The 21,085-nt window shown below is 38.0% G+C and overlaps 1 protein-coding gene across 4 annotated transcripts in view; it reads left to right on the top strand.

Moving 5' to 3' along the window:
• Positions 1-21,085, top strand: part of NEBL (nebulette) — a 518,729-nt gene that overhangs the window by 480,814 nt on the left and 16,830 nt on the right. For 2 of the 4 annotated variants that reach the window (XM_054522031.2, XM_054522030.1), the window contains exon 5: positions 5,114-5,285. In XM_054522031.2, the coding sequence (XP_054378006.1) occupies positions 5,114-5,285 (172 nt within the window). Of the gene's footprint in view, positions 1-274; positions 368-2,236; positions 2,330-4,017; positions 4,123-5,113; positions 5,286-8,133; positions 8,227-9,360; positions 9,511-21,085 lie in introns of all 4 variants that reach the window. The other 2 variants (XM_024253876.2, XM_054522032.1) reach the window with 2 other exon arrangements.

Genomic DNA, 21,085 nt, shown 5'->3' with positions numbered 1-21,085 from the left:
ATTCCATTACTTTTATTTGTGGAATTTATGGTTAATTTTGATATTTAAGAGGAAAGCATTTATTGAAGACTTATTTAAACAGTACCACCAACAACTTGTGCTTGCTAAATCAGACCCATCGGAATGTGGGCGTATATGTAAGCGTGAAGGTTGATGTAATCAACTGTGGAAAAAAATGTGTAAAAAGATGGTGTTAATTTTGAGCCTCGTCCTCTGTGGTATTTCAGTGGAGCCCATTGTGCTATCTGTTAAAGTTCTTATTTATCCTTCTTAGGTAAAATATAAGGGAGAACTTCAACGGGGAACTGCAATTTCTGATCCACCAGAGCTGAAGAGGGCAAAAGAAAACCAGAAAAACATCAGCAATGTGTGATCATCTTAGTAACTTTTTTCTTACACTATCAAATGCATTGTCCATGTGTGAACGAAGGGATTATATTTATAGAATTTTCATAACCTTGAGCTGATGTCCTGTTCTCATTTGACTAACAACTTATTTGAAAGATTTCAGGGACTTTGGTATTGTGGGTACAGTCAGGTGTTCCCCACCTCAGGGTTCCCAGTGACTCATCAGGATGACTTTTTTCTTTCTGTTTTTTTGAGACGGGGTCTTGCTCTGTCACCCAGACTGGAGTGCAGTGGCACAATCTTGACTCACTGCAACCTTTGCCTTCTGGGTTCAAGTGATCCTCCCACCTCAGCCTCCCAAGCAGCTGGGATTACAGGCACATGCTGCCACACCTGGCTAATTTTTGTATTTTTTGTAGAGATGGGGTTTGGGCTGGTCTCTAACTCCTGAGCTCATGCAATCCGGCCGGCTTGGCCTCCCAAAGTGCTGGGATTACAGATGTGTGCCACCGGGCCTGGGTGACTTTTTTTGACAGGTTGTTGTGTATCCCTTCTATCTTGTCATCTAGCTGATGGGTGCTATGGTCCCCTCAAGGCCCACAGTCGTAGCTTCTGGAATCCTGGCCCTACAAACATTTTCCCTCCCTTTTCTACCAGCATGTGTTCCTGTTCTTGTGCTTCCTCTGAGCCCCACTTTCCACTCCCCACAATTATGACTCCATTTCTGGGCAATGTCTAGGAAGAAATGATAATGTGTGTATGGCTGAATAGGTTATATTGGACAGGACCATTCTGGGGGCACTTAATAAGGAGCTGGCAGTTTTTACCTAGACACCAACTTGTGGCCTGCTCCTATTCCCTGTTGTTGAAATAATTCATGGATGCATTTCAAGAAGAAAGTCCTCTTTTAAAGTCATTAACATACAGATTGGGTTCTTTGGAAGAGGAAACTTGGAAATCTATTACGTTCAAAGAAATCTTTTATTCTTCACACCTTTAAAGTCATTTTACCAGTTTATAATGCAAAGGCAGGTGATTGATACTTTTCCCAACAACTATATTTTAGAGAAGTAGACGCTCATCTTTCCCCCATATATTTAGAGTCACACTTGATATGACTCCATTACTCTCAAAAAGGAACACGGTTATTGAGACAAGGAATGGACCAGTGAGAAGCATGCTGGCTTTTTTAAGGATGCCTACAGTCACCTATTTAAATACATCTTTACAAAAATTCTGCCGCAGTTAATTCCTAAGAAACCACGACCATGTAGTACCACTCTATGGTGAATACCTTTAAGTAATATCCATGAAGACATTTATTCTCATTTCCTTTTGTGATTAAATATTTATTACAACTTTACGGATGGTATGCCTGTGTATTCGAGTACATCCACAGTGATTTGGACACATGTACTCTCTTATGGGTTGAAATGAAATAGATTGATTTAAGATGCCAGCATTTTAAATACAACTCAACCTCTGAAAATATTTTTTGTAGTTTCCTACAAAACTTCCCTGACTAACTCATTAAAATAAATACTATGAGCCAGGCACCATGGCTCAGGATTGTCATCCCAGCACTTTGAGAGGTGAGGTGGGTGGATCACTTGAGCCCAGGAGTTTCAGATCAGCTTGGACAACATGGCAAAACTCAATCTCTACAAAAATTAGCCAGGCACGGTGGCACGTGCCTGTAATCCCAGCTACCTGGGAGGCTGAGGTGGGAGGATTGCCTGAGCCTGGGAGGTCGAGGCTGTGGTGAGCAAAGATTGTACCACTGCACTTCAGCCTGGGTGACAGAGCAAGACCCTGTCTTAAATAAATAAATAAGTCTCTTAGTTGAATTGATTCATAGTATTCTATTTTTTGTTCTCTGAAATGATAGGTTTATTACAAAGGTCAGCTGGGAAGAGCTACTGCTTTACGTGTAACTCCTGAAATGGAAAGAGTGAAGAAGAATCAAGAAAATATTAGCTCGGCAAGTGGTTTTCCTCATTTTAGACTATCACAAAGGATGTGTCTTTTATTATTTACTTGCGGTCCTCTTTTGCTTGTGAAAATAAAGCTTATTTTCAAGAAACATTTGTGATGTGTCCAATAAGTACATGTGTTATTTCAGATGACTTCCAAGAGCTGCCACTGCAAACATTTACATCATCTTGCAACTCTTTGTTATTTCCAGATGTGACCAACAGTTACATTCAAAGCTTAGTTTAAAATTATATTCATTTAAACAACGATTCATGCTATGTTAGCCATGTCTTTGAAAGTGATAAAGCCTTTGATGTGTACGTTAAATAATTGTCATTTTACTGAAATATTTCATTGAACATGGATTGTTAAATGCTGTCTGCAAAACAAAAGAGGAGATGAATCATTACTCCCACTAGAGACTTACAGAAAAAAATCCTTAAATACAATTAACGTAGAATTCATTTGCTCACCAGAGTCCAATGGTGTGCATTAGTATCTTATTTGAATATTGTGCTTCCTCTTAGTGAATATCAGGGCTTCAATTCTGAATTGTACATAATGCCCTCAGGTCCACAGTAAGTGGTATCCGTATCTTACACCTAATCAGTTTCATAAATGGCAGTGTTCTGATGGGCAGTTGTGAAGAACACAGGCCCTTTTCTTAGCACACCCTGAATAGCTGTTTGCCTGAGAATCAGCATTTAGGCTTTGCAATTTACAGCTTCCTAGTGACATTTCTGTCCAGAGATGCTGTGCGTATTTAACATAAATTTCCTTTAAGTTGTGGCTGCTTAGAAGAACAACTAAATTTGTTCCTCGTTGTTTCTTATTCCCTAAGCAGAGAAAAAAATAAAAAGAAATAGAGAGTAGTTTGTATGCATTTTTTCAACACTCTTATGGTAGAAAATGGGGAAATTTAGAAACAAAATAACTTTGGGTTCTATTTAATAGTTTTGGATTTTCTCTGTTTAACTCAAATATGATAACCAGTTGTGTGTGTGTGTGTGTGTGTGTGTGTGTGTGTGTGTGTGTGTGTGTGTGTGTGTGTGTGTGTGTGTGTGTGTGTGTGTGTGTGTGTGTGTGTGTGTGTGTGTGTGTGTGTGTGTGTGTGTGTGTGTGTGTGTGTGTGTGTGTGTGTGTGACACAGTCTCTGTTGCCCGGGCTGGAATGCGATAGCAGAATCATAGCTCATTGCAGCTTTGAATTCCTGGGCTCAAGCAGCTGTCTTGTCTTAACCTCTCAAGTAGCTGGGACTACAGGCACATGCCCAATTAATTTTTTTTTTTTTTTAATTTTTACTTGTAGAGATGGGGGATTTCACTGTGCTGCCCAGCCTGGTCTGAAATCCCAGGCCTCAAGTAATCCTCCCACGTTAGCTTTCCAAAGTGCTGTGACTACAGACATGAGTCCTCGGGCCTGCCCAGGTTTACAGACGAGATAGTTAGTTACTATTGATCGTTCACACATTTGTTTTCAGTTGATAGATTTAGGTCATTTTGCAGTAGGCGGTGGTGGAGATCTTTGAATGTAAAATTTTAGGTTGCTATTATAGAACAAAATTTAATTCACTGAAAAAGTTACCTGGAAAATAATTTCAAGTATGTTGCTTACGTTTCACTCATTTGTAAAGCTTAAAAATGTTATATCATGTGTTTTCTTATCATTGTCTTATGCCTACTATTTACTTTGCAGGTAAAATATACCCAGGACCATAAACAGATGAAAGGTAGACCAAGTCTGATTTTAGATACACCTGCTATGAGACATGTTAAAGAAGCACAAAATCATATTTCAATGGTAGGGTCCAACCAGATCATTCTTAAAACATGCTAAGGAATGGCTGGATCCAGTGCACGGATGGCATTACTTCACTATTAATCCGATAACTAACAAAGCATGGAAATGTGGTTGGCTTGTCTTTTGAGGGAGGGGCATTTCTAATCACACTGAAATGCAATGGAAACATTTAGTCTAATAAAATGATTTTTCTCAGTGACTTTTTTTGGTGTGTCTTTATTTCTAACGTGACTGCTATAAACTTATGGTGTGAAAGATATTTGTGTAGATTTCTTTCCAATTAATTCTAAAACAAAATTTGGTCTGCTTGCCTGTCATAAGGGATATGAAAAGAAGTGTGTTTTTAAAAGTGTGTTTTTAAAAATGTGTGTTTTAAAAATTATATTATCAGATGTAATTTACCTACCATAAAGTTTGCCCATTTAAAGTGTTCAGTGGTTTCTAGTATAATTTACAGTTATACAACTATCTCCTGGACCTAATTTCAGGACATGAAAAGAGTATATTTTGAAGTATAGGTTTTTGTAATTATATTAAAAATGGTATATATTGTTACCTATACAATTTCAAACTAATTTTAAATAATGCCATTTTCATGAATGATTGCCTGGAAATAGATATCACTTTATTGCATACTGAAGGTTAAGAGATAGGAAGTTTAATTTATATTTAAATTAGTATATTTTAGGAAGTGACCAGGATTTGAGAATATGTATCTTTTACAACCTTCATTAATAATATATATAGTTTTATATATAATTTAAAATAGATATGAGCTATAATGATTAAAAACTTTGTGAAAATATCAGCACTTGATTTCTGATGCTAAGAAACTGAAGTTCCAGACTTTAGTTTTGGAGTATTTGGAAAAGATACATACATGCAGACAATCTGCATGCAACCAGTGCAGTGTACACCTGTCATTTAATAAAAATGTTGTGAAAGAGGTAACTGTCCGCAAAATTCAGTATGATAATTTTTCCTTTTTCAGGTAAAATACCATGAAGATTTTGAAAAAACAAAGGGGAGAGGCTTTACTCCTGTCGTGGACGATCCTGTGACAGAGAGAGTGAGGAAGAACACCCAGGTGGTCAGCGATGCTGCCTATAAAGGGGTCCACCCTCACATCGTGGAGATGGACAGGAGACCTGGAATCATTGTTGGTAAGCTGACGGCGTTTCTCGGCAGGTGTGTGTGGTCGAAAAGATCGTGCTTGCTCTAGCTTCAGAATTACCCTCTTAAGTCATCTGACTCCTCATCACGTGTTTGTTGTGGTACCCAATTTAAAATGGACTGCAGGTAAAGTATTATTTTTGTACGACGTGGAATGGGATTTCTGGCGTTCACCTGGTATCATCTCAAGTCTTCTATTATTGGAAGCTCTGTCTTTAATACCTTGCTAATCTTAAGAATGTTCCTCCTTGTATCACACACTGGGGCCTGTTGTGGGGTGGGGCGAGTGGGGAGGGATAGCATTAGGAGATACACCTAATGTAAATCATGAGTTAATGGGTGCAGCACACCAATGTGGCACATGTATACATATGTAACAAACCTGCACATTGTGCACATGTACCCTAGAACTTAAAGTATAATAAGAGAAAAGTTCCTCCTTGTTAAGCAAAGAAGCAGCAGAATTGTTTTTCTGCTGGTTGATGTGTTGTTCTGTTGACATCACGTGCATAAGTGGCAGAAATAACCATATTGCGTTTAGGTCCTTTTATCACAAACAGACATGCCATGGGCATTCTGATGGTATTCCATAATAGTAATAGCTCTTTTTAAAAATATTATTTCTGGACTGGAATAGTTGAGAGCCATCTGAAAGCGTTGCAGTTAAGAGAGCAAACGTTTTCCTGCTATCTGTTTCTTATAGTCAGGAGAAATCCTGGAAAGATATTTGTTAATGGTGGCTGAGATATCAGAAAAGATCATACTGAAGTATAAGGCAGGGAGGGCTAGGAAGGGTGGTTATTGATTTTCCAATCTGTATCAACAACTGAAGACTATTGTCTCCTTCAGAGCAGTTAACCTCTGAATTATGTAGTTATGTAGCTTAAAGAATATTTTTGGTATATGCCAATCAGTAATATCAGTGTTAGGTTTTCTTCATCTTCAAAAGTAGGAGCTTATTTTTTGGTACTAGTGAAAGGCCATTTGGAGATAAGCTACGTGGGGAAAGTGTAAATTTGACAGGGTAATATCTTTACAAAACCAGGGCACTAAAGTCAGAGCAGCACTAAGTAACTTCGATGATTATACTAAAGTGACTCTGAAAGTATTTTCCGAAGAAGGATTCCAAACATGTTTGTAGACAATTGATAGCTTTGCTGATCTGCCTGAGTTGATTACTTAAAAGGATCACATTAAGTTGGATGGATGAGTTGTGATGTTTTCATTAAATGTGACACCAAATTAGAGTTTCATTGCTTTGTGCTAAAGGGATGGAACTATCTTAAGGGACAGTGCAGGGGTTCTGATTTATCTCACTTAGGGTGGAACTGCTAGTCTGTACAGCTTACTCCCAGGCCTTGCACACATTGGAGGTCAGGAATAATGGTGAGGTCATTGCTAAAAACCATGAAACTGTCTAGACCGTGGGCTCTCAGAATTCAGTACTCAAAACCATTGAGGTTGAAATTATGATTGTTTTATAAAATATAAGATGTATGACTCTAAGTTATTTACTTACTTGGCAATCCAGAAGTCAGTTTATTTATTCTTATTGGGAAGAACTGTTTTCCGTTGAAATTTCCATAATTGGCCAACATTAAACTTTCCAATGAGCCAGCTTCTGTATCAGGTGTGAAAATACACGTTTAGATATTTTCTGAGTAATTCAGATAAGCCAATTTGTGCTGCTTCTATTTTTGTTAGAGGCTTTGCTACTTCTTACGAGCTGTGTAACCTTGGCCAAGCTACTCAATTTCTCTGTGCCTCAGTTTCCTTATCTACAAAATGAGGATAATATGTATGAAACTTATTAAATTAATTTTTATAAACTATTAAAATTTTTATAAACTATTAAATTAATTAGGTGTTAAATGAGAATAGTACCTGGCATATGGTCAGCACTACGTAATATTAATTAAAAACAGACAAGAAAATTTCCAGTTCCCTTTTACAAATTAATTGTTTTTGCTGTAGCTCCATTTCTGCCGTATGTCTGTAACTAGGTTTTTATTTTCCAGTTGTTGGTACAGCTGTAAACAGCTTATTTTAGGATCTGATGCCCTTTTGTTGGAGAGACTGATGAATTCAGAAGTTATTAAAATAAGAGGAGAATAAAGTGGTTTGCACAGTCTGATCACTGACTATAGCAGGGGTCCATTGATAGCAGGAAGGTGATATTATTTCTCTTGTCATTCATCATATTTCCTTGCTGTGTGCCTTGCTTATAACACTTTTTAAATAAGTGTGTCTAATAAGATATGCATCCCCTAAGATACACTTAGCTTGCACTCACAGACTCAGAATGAAAACTAGATTTGCCACCACTCCACATTTTAAATATTTATTTCTGTTATAGAAAGGGACGTTTTGTTTTGTTTTGTTTTTTAAACATAAACTTCTCAATTGTTTCCTATGAATTACTCACATGTCCTGAATCAGAAACTATAATCAAACATTTTGCTTGTTTCAGCCTGTGGAGAACAAGAGTGACTGGGGATTCGGGGGCGCTGTGAGGGGTTGCGTATAGCTGCCCCATGTGCTCCTGTGTTGTGTGATGGGTCACAGGTACTTCAGCAAGGTCTGACAGGGCAGCTCAATAAATAGAGCAGGCAACTTCAATCTGATTACAAAGATTTCTTAACAGATACTTGTGAAGACAAGTATCTTTTCATTCTCTTCTGAAGTCAGCAGCACTGTGAGTTTGTCTGTTACATGTTTGTTTTTTTAATCTATTCCTTTGCAGACTTTGTCTTGACTCTTTTGGGTACTGGCTTTTTTTTTTTTTTCCTTTTTTTAATTCCTTCTTGATGAATGTTGATTTTTTCCTTTTGGCAAAAGACCTCAAAGTTTGGCGCACAGATCCTGGCTCCATCTTCGACCTTGATCCCCTGGAAGACAATATTCAGTCTAGAAGTCTCCATATGCTCTCTGGTATTGCTCACTTTTTAGTTCATCCCATTTATGTGGTTTTGTCCCAAAAGTGAACGACTGTGAACTGTAGAGGTTCATTGTACTGTGTAATGTAAATTTTAAAGCTGAGAATTTGGCAAACCAAAAAAATGCTGTGCTACTTTTAAACACAATTAGTCATTTACGAAAAGAAAACTTTTTAATGTATCTTAATTATTCTGTCCTAGATTCATTTAAATAAGCTTTTTATTAGAATGCTTTTATATTATTTCTGGGTTTACAAATACAGTTATTTGGATTGCACTAAACTGCTGATACAAAAGGAGATTTGTTTCATGAAATACATTGTTATAATTTTTTAAAGGTAGATTTAAAGAATTATATATAGAACAGTAGAAAGGTTTTTTTATAGGGCATCGTAGATGTCTTAAAATAAATTTTCAAGTATCTTTAAAATTTTCTTTGACACTTTATGTAATGTAAAATGAATAGTTTACATAGGAAGCATAGTGGGCTTTTAACTTAGATTGCAAGTTCATAATTAAAGGCAAAAAAATGAGTAGTTGGGGTATGAATGATGGCTTGATTTGACATTTCAAATTTTCTCTGACAGTTATACAGTTATGTTAAACAATAGATAGCTATGTCATTTAGATCCTGCTCTAACCCCGATTTCTACTCTATATTTAATTGTTGATGTGAATAGAATTGAATACCCGAGGCAAAGCAGGAATTCTAGTACTTTTGTAGTCGATTTCATTCATATAGTTAGCCAAACAGTGTCACTTGATTTTCTAAAAATAAAGAAAAGGCAACACATACTATATATCTGGTGATAGTTTAAAGGAATTATTGAAAACCAGGCATTACAATTAACAAAAATTTATTAGTCTACCAATGTTTTCTTAGTCCTTGTCAATTTCCTATCCCTTACCCGTCCTTTTTAATTGAGACTTAAAAAAAGCATAAAACGATGGTTAAGTCATTCATGTAGTTGATGCAATGCATGCTGAAGTTTGGGAATAGGTGCCTAGAGCTGAGATTTTGAGTTATTCTTTACTAAGAGATTGTTTTTCTTCTCTGTTAAGCTTTTAAGTAATTTTTTGTTTTTCGAGTCACTTAATCACACGTGTAAATATTTTCCCTCCAATATAGAAAAGGCGAGTCACTATAGGCGACATTGGTCTCGATCCCATTCCAGCAGTACTTTCGGTACAGGTCTCGGAGATGACAGGTCAGAAATCTCTGAGATTTACCCTAGCTTTTCATGCTGCAGTGAGGTAACAAGACCGTCTGATGAAGGAGGTATCAAACATTCACCGCTTACAAAGTCGATTCGTTTTTTAAGTGTGTCACAAGAGTGTCTTTAAAATTCTTTTGACTTTTGCATGAACATCTATCCTGGCTGTATTTGAGAATTTAAAATTAAGTTCAAAAAGTTAATAGTCTTTTTTTTTTTAAAGAAAAAACGCTACTAATTTGCATTTTTGCATGGCTTTTTTCTCCCTGTCTTACTTCACTATTATCACAGCAATGGATTTGTAATGACAGAAGGGTCTTGAGATTTGCTACTTGAGTCTGTTTCACAGGAGTTATATGTGATAAATATACACACTACACAGTCATAGCAGAAACTTGAGTTCTGCATAGTTTGTATATGATTTCCATTAAGGAAAAAAATCAATCTTACAGTAATATTGGGGTGCCTAAGAGGTTACAATGAATGTGTATATGTTTAAATATTAATATAAACTTGCAGACAGAGTTAGATCTTGCCAAAAGAAATAGGGCATAATACTTGGGATATGAGAGGGTTTTTTTTTAAATGAGAAATACTATTGATAGGTAATAATCTTGTCTCTATTTTATATACCCACTCTTTTCCTGTATCTTCTGTTTTCTGCATCCAGGCTGATGGATTAAGCCTAGAACTTCAGTGAATTTCTTTAGGATATTAAACTAATTTTACTTATAAATCTGTTTTTAAAGGTTAAGACTAAAATGTTTCCTCACCTCATTGCAGTTATATTAAGTACAGCAAGGAGGGGGAAAGGACTGAAGCATATGAGAACAAAAGCAATACTGAATTTCCCTTTCAACTCAAAGGCCATGTTGTTGAAATCCCAAAGGCAGGAAATTTTGAGGTTGAGCAACTTAACACCTTGGTGGGTAAAAAGTAATGTGACTGAGGAAATGACCAAGCTGCGAAAAGATTTTATAATTGTGTAATTAGTTTTTTTGCCCTCATTACAGTGAAACATGAATGGGAATAAAATTTATTATATTCTATACATCTTGAATTGTAAAACTGGACTGACCTTACTTTGGTAGAAATTTATTAAAGGTCTCCTTTCTGTGTAACTAATGAAATCATTATAAACTGGTTGTTTTATTGTGGGTAAAATATACATGAGAAAATCTCCCATTTTTGTGTCTGTCTGAATTGCTAATGAAGGGTTCAGTAACTTCTGATTACTTTTTTGATAGAGTCTTGCTCTGTTGCCCAGGCTGGAGTGCAGTGACAAAATCTCAGCTCCCTGCAACCTTCACCTCCTGGGTTCAAGTGATTCTTATGCCTCAGCCTCCCGAGTAGGTGGGTCTACAGGTGTGTGCCACCACACCTAGCTAATTTTTGTATTTTTTTATAGAGACGGGGGTCTCACAACGTTGTCCATGCTGGTCTGGAACTCCTGACCTCAAGTGATCCACCCACCTCGGCCTCCCAAGTGCGGGGATCACAGGCGTGAGCCACCGTGCCCGACCTCTGATTACTTTTTTTGGACATGGGGTCACTGATTTCTCCCCTCAGTGTCCTTCCTGGTTCTGTAGATGCAGAATAATATTGATATTTAAAGAGATAAATAAAACCGAAAGCAAACACAAGAACAAATGCTGATCAACCTATTTAATGTTACTCAGTTCAGCATATTGGAATTAATGTCTCTCCCAAAGGCAATGTACCAGAGAGTCTTTGTTTCATGAATGACCCTTTATTTCATGTCTATCCTCCCCAGCCCATCATTCATTCATTTAGTCACCAAATGTTTACTGAGTGCTGTTTGTGCACCGGCCAAGAGCTTAGATCTGGCAATGCACACAGCAGTGAGCAAAAGAGACATGCATCCGCTATAAGGGGCTTAGAGGCTGGTGGGGGGACCTTGACATTTAGCAGACACTTAAACAAGTAATACATAATGAAGAGCAGAATCAGGCCTGTGAGGGGGTGGAATGAGGGCTACAATAACAGCGCAGCTGCATCTGGCCTTGATGTCAGGGAAGCCTTCCTTGGGGAGGGGATATTTGAGTAGAGATGTGAATGCTGATGGACGTTAACGAGGCTGTGGGGCTTTGGGAGAAAAATGTTTCTGATAGGACAGAGCATGCAATATCTGATTGGATAGAAGCATGCATTGGATGGGGCAGAACATTGAGATGTTCAAATGGAAGCATCATACACACAATTAGAGTTTAGAAGAGGAGGCCGCACTGGAGGTCAGTTTGGAAATCATCCATCCAAGTCTATGATTTAGGTCCTGAATGAATCTGTGTAGATATCAGGAATTTGGAGGCCCTCTGCTTGGATGCCTCTACTCCCTCTGCAGCAGCAGACCACACCCACGTCACTTGTCTCTTTGCATTCTCTCCTCTGAGGCTGTAAAAACCTGCTGCTGTTAGTTAATCACCTCTTTTTCTTAAGCCCACATTCCTTCTCTTTTCTAATTATTTCTAGCAAGAGGACCCTATCCTAAGCCAAGCTGAATAAGAAAATGTCTCATTGGAAGAAGGTATAGGCAAATATTCTTGCATTTATACTAGAATTTGAGTAAGAGTAACACATGGATGGGTAAGAGGGAATAATCATATTGTTTTTAAAGGGGGAATTTCATACTCCTTCAAAGATGGGGGGAGATTTTGGACAGCAGCGATGACTCAGTGACTCAAATAATGCCTTGTAAGAAAAAGTTGACTTTTTTTTTTTTTTTGAGTTGGAGTCTCGCTGTGTCAGTCAGGCTGGAGTGCAGTAACGTGATCTTGGCTCACTGCAACCTCTGCCTCCCAGGTTCAAATGATTCTCCTGCCTCAGCTTCCCGAGTAGCTGGGATTACAGGTGCACGCCACCACACTTGGCTAATTTTTGTATTTTTAGTAGAGATGGGGTTTCGCCGTGTTGGCCAGGCTGGTCTTGAACTCCTGATCTCAAGTGATCCGCTTGCCTCAGCCTCCCAAAATGCCGGGATTACAGACATGAGCCATTGTGCCCGGCCAAAAAGTTGACTCTTTGGGGTCATTTATAAATTTCTATTGTTCTCAGTCCTCTGTTTTGAGGCCAAGATCCTCTGTCTTTAGGGACATTGCCTATTTTAAAAAATAGATATTGGGGTATGAAGCAAAAGTCAAGATGTACCAATAAGTTTTATAACATAAATACAAGTGACATGTGCCCGCAAAAGATCCATATGAATTTGAAAAGATTTTAGGATATATCGGAATATGCTAATTTAATTTAAGTGAAGCAAAGCACATTCTACCAATTGGCACCTGATGTCGGTATTCAAATGATTACTGACATATATCAAACCTTATAAGTTCAATACCCCCTCTCTGCTTCCCCCTTCCCTGCAGAAATCTCCTTTCTGAGCTTCCCAGTTTGCTAAGTGACAACTACAACTTTCCAGCTACTTAAACCCTTTGGAGTCATCCCTGACTCCTGTCTTTCACTCATACCCCATGTCCAGTTCATTGGCAAATCTTGTCAGCTGGACCATGACAAAAATATCCAGAATCTGAATGCTTGGCCCTACCCTTATGTCAGCCACTGTCATCTCTCATTTGGACAATCATAGTTGCCTCCTGACTGGTTTGCCTGCTTCTGCTCTGGTCATACCATCTTCCACCTACCTCCTGCTCTGATCTCTTCTCCACCTGACATCTGGAATGATCTTCTTGAAACCCTGGTGACATCATGTCACTCTTCTATCATTTTATTCTGAATATAACCCAAATTTTCATCATTGTATACAAGACCCATGTCCGATCTTGGGCCCCGGCCACTGCTCTGAACTAATTTTCTGCCATTCCGAGTATATCTATCCATTCTCACCATTTCCGGTCCCCTTGCTTTACTCAAACTTTCCAAGAATGCTTCCCCCCAGGGCTTTTGCACACACTGTTCCCCCAGCCTGGAATACTCCTGCCACCCCAGATATTTGCTTAGCTAAGTGCCATTTTTCTTTATGTTTCAGTGGGCCTGCAGCATATTCAGCATTGGAGCCCAAGACTAATTCTGATTCACCCTCTCTTAAGTGCAATGGTGCTTGGTTAGTTTCTGCTAATGTCGAAATAAATCATGTTACAGATAGAGGCCATTATGGTAGGGTTAGTCATGTGAACCTTGTGTGGTGATGAGGGTTGATAAAGCAAATGATCTACTTATCAAGAAAACTAACAGGAGGATGATTGCTAGGGGAACTTTGTATGGAATTGTTTGGGCTACTGCTTGAAGTGTGCCAATGAGTACATATTTTGAATTGAATGTCCAGTGCTCAGATGGCACCCTCTCTAACTACTAGAGATAAAATAGCACCCCTTTCCTGACTGTCTGTCCCGTTTCTTTGAATTTTTTCCTTCATAGCACCTGGTACCACTTCAGATATTATATATTGATTTATTTATTTGGTTCTCTCTGCATGCCCAACAAGATCAGAGATACTGGCTGTTTTGTTGACTGTTGTATCTCTAGCTCTTAGAATAAGCATTCAGCAACTATTTGGAGAGGGAATAAAATGGCCAAATGAATATTTTAAAAACAAGGACCACATGCATAAATATATGTAAATATAATTATTTTTATAAAATTCTCTTGGGGAAGGCTTTCAAGAAGATTCTTAAATTTTTGATATGTTTCAATGACATTAAAGCATAGCTGAAAAAATACTCTAAAGTGGAAACATTCCCAGTATGTATATATATATATATATATATATTTTTTTTTTTTTTTTTTTCGTACAGAAGGAAAGAAGTCTCCATGATTTCTCAGTGGCTTTGAAATTTAGGGTCCCCTGCTGGGCTCTGGTGAGAAGGTGCTGATTGACTCTATAAAAAGTGGAGTGATGAAAATCTTTAGTGCTTTTAACAGTAGCAGTCAATCATATGCATTTGTTTAAATTTTATCCTAGAAATTGAAAAGAATTTTATAACAATACTAGTTAGGGGTAAGATGAAGAAATGTTTATAAATATTTAGAAACGCTATTTTTCTTCTGGATGTTGTTGATTCTTTTAAATTTATTTACTTTTAAAAACAAAATGTAGTTAAAATTTTTTGGTTCAAGATCATCTTCCCAATACCACTGATATAATGGGCTATTTTAAGGATTGATTTTTCTTTTTTAATGTTTCAATGGATAAATAATAATTATACATATGCATGAGGTACCAAGGGATGTTTCGATATATACACCATATAGTGATCCTAACATGGTAATTAGCATATTCATCATCTTGAACATTTATCATTTCTTTGTATTGGGAACATTAAACATCCTTCTAGCTATTTGAAACTATAAAATATATTCTTGCTAACTATAGTCATCCTACAGTGGTATAGAACACTAGAATTTATTCCTCCTGTCTGGCTGTAATTTACATGATAAAATGTGTTATATCCCAGAAAGACGTGTTTTAATATTTGGTTGCCTGCTTGCGGTTGGGGTGGGGTGTGTGGCAGTGGTGTCCTGCGGTGGCCGGAACCCTGAACTGGAGGACGAGACATTGGACTTAAGTCCCAGTGCTCTCACGACTTGGTCCGGATTATCAAAGAGGTCATTTAACCTTATTAGGCTTAAATTTTGCATCTGTCGTAAGAATGGCGCAGAACAAGAAGCAGATATTTTACATTTCCTCAGCTAAGTGCCCTAAATAAACTTTTTTTCTTTTCTTTCTATGTGTAAGAATGTGTTTATGTTCTGAAAGTGGTCTGTTTTTCTTTATGAATGAAGTACTTGGGCAGTTATGAGAGTCACAGTTTTCGTTCCTTCTTTCGAGTTAGAGGAAGTTCTGATTGTTAGGACAAAGGGTTGAACAATCAACTCATTTCATTAAGGCAGAAGTACAAGGTTTTCATCATTCACATTTGGTTTTCATGAGCATTAACAGATAAGCCTTCTCCTTTAAGTTTTTATCATCATTTTGGTTATGTGTTTCCCATGATATTTTCCCATCTTACTTTGATTGTTCAGTATTTTCATTTTCCTATGTGATTATTTTGGACTTTCTTTACTTTTCAATGTATTAAGTTACCAAAGGGTTTTCATTTTACATCTCTACTGTGTTACTTTGATTTAAGAACAGAGGCTTTTATTTAACCTTTACCCAATTTTGTTTTGATTCATGAATAGTATTACTTGAAATTATCTTTACTGCCTTTTGGTATTAGATTCGCTTAACTTATACTTTATTTGACATACAGCTCCTTTGGTGAAAAGGATCCTGATGATTTCAGCTTATTTCACTGTGAGGTTTCCTTTGATCTTTGTGTTTGCCTCTAGTTCATTGCCTGCAACGTGTATCTGCTTCCCGGTATTACTTTGTGTTTCTTTGGTTTTCCTTAACTTGCAGTTTTCTGGTATTGAAAGTGTTCATATGTGCTTGCAATCTCACCTGGTGTTTACCTGCCTCGATTTGAACTTGTATCCAGTTTTGCTTCAGGTATGCTATGTGTTTCTGTTTTCCTCCGGAAAACATAAAAGGATATGGGAGTGTGATGAGGAATGAAAAACAGATGCACTTTTCAAAATAGATATTTTCAGCTTTCCAACCTCGTGACCTTTCCCATTTTGCTGTGAGAGAATCTTATGGGGATGCCCTAGTCCTGCCTTAACTGACTAAAAGTAAGTTTCTGAATTTCGTAGCAGTTTAACCCACCCTAGCCAGGCTATGCTTCTGGCATTTCATCCCATGTAATACGTATTCAAGAGTTGCAAGAGATGCTTCAGTACATTCTGGAATTCTCAGTTTATCGTTCATAGCGTATATCAAGAGGGCAGTGCACCAACTGCACGGCCAATTGCCCTGGTGTTTTACTGGTACCCGTAACTCCATCTGCTCAGTCACCAAACATTTATCTAGTATCTCTTGTATGTGTGAGATACTGGGAACACAAAAATGAAAGAAACAGTTATTGTTTTCAGAGAACTCACATTCTGTTAGGTGAACCAGTTGCATAAAACCATCGTGCTCAGGAACGCATTGTGATGGAGTATTGCATAGGGTTAGAAATAGCCAAGTAGAGGCCAGGTATGGTAACTTATGCCTGTAATTCCAGCACTTTGGGAGGCCAAGGCAAGCAGGTTACTTGAGGTCAGGAGTTCGAGACTAGCCTGGCCAACATGGCAAAAACCCTTCTCTACTAAAAATACAAAAATTAGCTGGTTGTAATCCCAGCTACTCAGGAGGCTGAGGCATGAGAATCACTTGAACCCAGGAGGTGGAGGTTGCACTGAGCTGAGAACACAGCACTGCACTCCAACCTGGGTGACAGAGTAAGACCTTGCCTCAAAAAAAATAAAAATAAAAATAAATAAAATAAAAAGAGAGAGAGATAGCCAAGTAGAGAAATGGGAAAGGAACGTACTAGGCAGAAAAAGGGCAGACGAGAGAGAGCATAGCATGTGGGAACTTGGTATAGTTCAGCACATCTTGAGGCTGTGTGTCTAGATGGGCTGAAGAAGAAGTCTGGAACTAGAGCGCGGGCAGTGCTGAACCTCAATCTCTGCAGAGATAGGGCTCAAGGGAACATGGTCCCAGCACACTTTCCTTGGATTTTATCCTGTAGGAGACTTAAACGCTATTTAGAGGACCAGTGACCTACACTTGTAGGTGAGTGGAGTCTCTTCCTTGGAGGTTTAATCCATTCCTGGAGCTTTTCTAAGAATCTGGTCTGCATTGCATTGTTTAGATTTTTACCGAGAAATTGACTCCTCAGGCATTAAGAGACCTTCTCAGTGGTCTGCTAGAGGGATTAATGATGTAGAAATAGTATTGGTAGATTTTTTTTTTTCAAATATTGCAACCTCTCTTATTGTGAGATTTGTTGTTTATGCAGAAGAGCAGAAACACTGAAATTAGATAACCAGAAAAACCTATTAGAAAATACACTCCTAGAAAAGGAAACTTTAGCACACAGTGGGAATGTAGATTGGTAGAGCCGTTGTGGAAAACAGTATGGAAGTTCCTAAAGAAATTAAAACAGAACTACCATACAACTCAGCAGTTCCTCTTCTGGTATGTACCCAACCCAAAGTAGATGAAACCACCACCTTGTAAATATATCTGTACTCCCACGTTCATTGCATTTTTATCGTAATAGCCAAGATATAGAAACAACTTAAATGCCCATCAAAGGATGAATGGGTAAAGAAAATGTGGTATATATACACATACAATGGAATATTGTTTAGCCTTTAAAAAGGAGACCCTGCCATTTGCCATAATGTGGGTGGACCTAGAGGACATTATACTAAGTGAAATAAGCCAGACATAGAAAGAAAAATATTGCATGATCCCACTTATATGTGGAATCTGAAAAAGAAAGGTCAAATTTACAGAGATAGAAGATAAAACAATGGTTACAATGGGGTGGGGGGATGGGGAGATGTAACTCAAATGATACAAAGTAGCAGATATGTAAGATAAACACATCTAGAGATGTAACATATAGCATGTGGACTGTAGTTAATAAAATTATATTAGAGATTTTTGTTAAGTAGATTGTAGCTGCCCTTTGCTCGCTCTCTCACGTGCGCACTCTCTCTCTCACACACACACACACGCGCACACACACACACACGTGCCAGATGGTAGGTATGATAATTTGCTTCACTATAGTAACCATTTTACCACCTATGTGTATCCCATAGCATCATGTTGTAAACTTCAAATATACATGAGCTTTATTTAAGAAAAAGAAAACACACTCCTGATTTAGAACTATGTATCTTCATTTAAAATAAACTTGCTGGTGTTTCTATTTTAGCCACTGCTTCGGTTTTCTGACTACTGATTGGTGACCCTTCAAGATCACTCCCCAATCCAACTCCTTGCTAGCCTGACTTCTGTAAAGAATGTGCAGTCAGCAAGAGAATTTCAGAATTTCAGTTGTACTTCGCAACTATATTTGAGTGTTATTTCCAAACTGAATTTGAGAAGTTGGTTTAAATTTGTCCCAAAAATGCTGTTGTGTTTAAATTTGTCCAAAAAACTGCTATCTTCATTTAAGTTTAGGAAGATATGAAGAATTGATGATTGAAATACTAAATGTCTGTGATGAACCGGGCACGCCTGCAATCCCAGCACTTTTGGAAGCCGAGGTGGGTGGATCACTAGAGTCCAGGAGTTCAAGACCAGCCTGGCCAACATGGTGAGACCTGGTATCTCCTAAAAATACAAAAATGAGCTGAGTGTGGTGGCACGTACCTGTGGTCCCCACTACTTAGGATGCTGAGGCAGGAGAATCACTTGAACCCAGGAGGTGGAGGTTGCAGTAAGCCAAGACTGTGCCACTGCACTCCAGCCTGGGTGACAGAGCAAGACTCTGCCTCAAAAATAAAATAAATAAATTTCTGCGATGAATCTAATCATTAGAAAAATGAATTATTTCTTTATAATGTAAATTCTGATTTGTAGGCTATCACATGATCATATTTTACCATCTAGTCTGTACATCTAGCCTGTGAAAAAACACACATTGTACATTGTTAGCAAGTATTCGTTCATTCTATTACTTACCTAAGAAAAAGTTTCGGGCTTCTGATTGAATTTGAAGCCCTTAGCGAAACTTGTATTCCTAGTCTCAATAGAAATGGAATGAAAGAAGTGTCATACGTTTTCTTTTCTGAGTGTGAAGTTGGGGAAAGGATCAAATACTAATGAATAGCACTTGTTCTAGAATGCACATGTGTCTTTCATCGATTTGCCAAGATTCAGTCAAAGGGATCCGTATGTGTGTGAAGGAGAAACATCTGACACTTAAAGTAGAAACAATAAAACATTAAAAATATATTTCCTGTGAGGCTGAGTTGATTCGGAGAAAGAGAAGTTTTGATCGTCAGAAAGGACATAAATGTGGCTCTAGCATATGTGTCAAATGAGAAAACTTTTTGGGAAGAGCTTCATAAACTGTAAAGTGACATGCATGTAAAAGAGAAAATAAATATTCCTGCTTATCGGATGGTTGAACATTAGCAAATGAAATGAAAATAGTCATTTTTGATTTATATAGATTAAAATCAATATCCAAGTTGGATCATAGACTGAACAGATATGCATACTCACCTGTCTCACGTGCAAAACAGTAGAGTCATAATGTGATCCCCACAGTCACAAATTTCCCTGCTTTTCTCCCATTTTCCATTTCAGCCAGGTACCCCACATCAAGCCCTAGGCATGTAGGTTGTGGGGATTGGTTCCTTACTTTAGAGGAACTCTGTAAAATTTCCACGTGCTGGAGATAATACAGTGGGGAAATAGTGTATGAATTTTCTGCATTTTGCTTGCCCGTTATCTGTGGCCCTGGCTGTTTGTCGTGTACTTCATCCCTTGTGGCCAGATTTGCTACTTATTACTGCCTGATCTTTCCTCCTAGTATTTCTGATATGCCCATGCTACATTTTTTTTTTTTTTTTGTAATTAGAAACAGGGTCTTGCTCTGTCATCTAGGGCCTGGAGTGCAGTGGCACTATCCTAGCTCACTGCACCTCTAACTCCTGAGGTCAAAGGATCCTCCTGCCTCAGCCTCTGGAATCACTGGGAGGAGAGGCATCCTCCACCACGCCTGGCTAGTATTTTTTAGTTTTTTTGCAGAGATGGGTCTTGCTCTATTGCCCAGGCTGGTTTTGAACTCCTGGCCTCAAGTAGTTCTCCCATCTCAGCCTCCTGAGTTGCTGGGATTACAGGCATGGAACCACTGTGCCTATATTTTTCATTCTGGTCCTTGATCTTATTCTTGTGCCATACCTGACCCATGTGCGTTAAACTTGTCTACCGTTCTGTCTGTCAAGTTCTTACCTTGCTCCTGTCTAACTATCCTTAAAATTGTGTGCAGCCAACCTGTTGACCTCCCTACCTGGCAGGGAATCTTCATACCTGCCTATTTGTTCAGACCCACATAGAGAATTTGGGCTCTCTGAGACCCAGATAATCATTCACAGTTACTTTCTCGTATTTCTCTATCTTCAAATCATGTCGGGGACACATTGAGTCAGTTTTATGTATGTCTATTTGTTGGACAATATATATGTGCCCATTCAGCAATTTAATCAGCACCAAGATATGTCTATTTATGATACTTAGTGTGGCTTGTCACTTAGGATGTCTAGTGTAAAACTACATATCGGAACTCCTTATGGATTGATGGTATTATCTAAGGGTCAGTATTAGAATACATCAGTTCAAGAAAAACCAAAGGCAATGCCATTTTAAGTCTTTAAAAAATGTTACATGCATTGATCCAATAAGTATTTCTAGAATATCTTCTGCAGTGGAATGACAATTTCTTTCATTGTACTCGAGTGATGAATCTTCATATTAAATATTGATTTATACAACATGGATAGTAGTATTTACTGAGGAAAGTTGGGATTTGCTGTGAGCTGACTTTTCAGTCATGGCATAATTTGCATCTACAAGCTAGTCTTAGTGATAGGGATACATGAGTGGAAATAGCATCTCTGTCTACCTGCCAGTTGTATGTTCTGAATTGCTTTCACCTTATCAAAGAACTTCCCAAAGTTATGTAGTTCTTATCCGGAAGCTAAATATGTATCTGCACTGTACATTCCTTTCTTTTCTCTTTATCTTGTTTTGGGGGATAGCTCACACGTCTT

This window comes from Pongo abelii, chromosome 8, assembly GCF_028885655.2.
Source record: "Pongo abelii isolate AG06213 chromosome 8, NHGRI_mPonAbe1-v2.0_pri, whole genome shotgun sequence".
NCBI classification, from domain to species: Eukaryota; Metazoa; Chordata; class Mammalia; order Primates; family Hominidae; genus Pongo; species Pongo abelii.
Note: the sequence above shows the minus strand (reverse complement) of the source record. Positions and strands in the feature narration are given on the sequence as shown.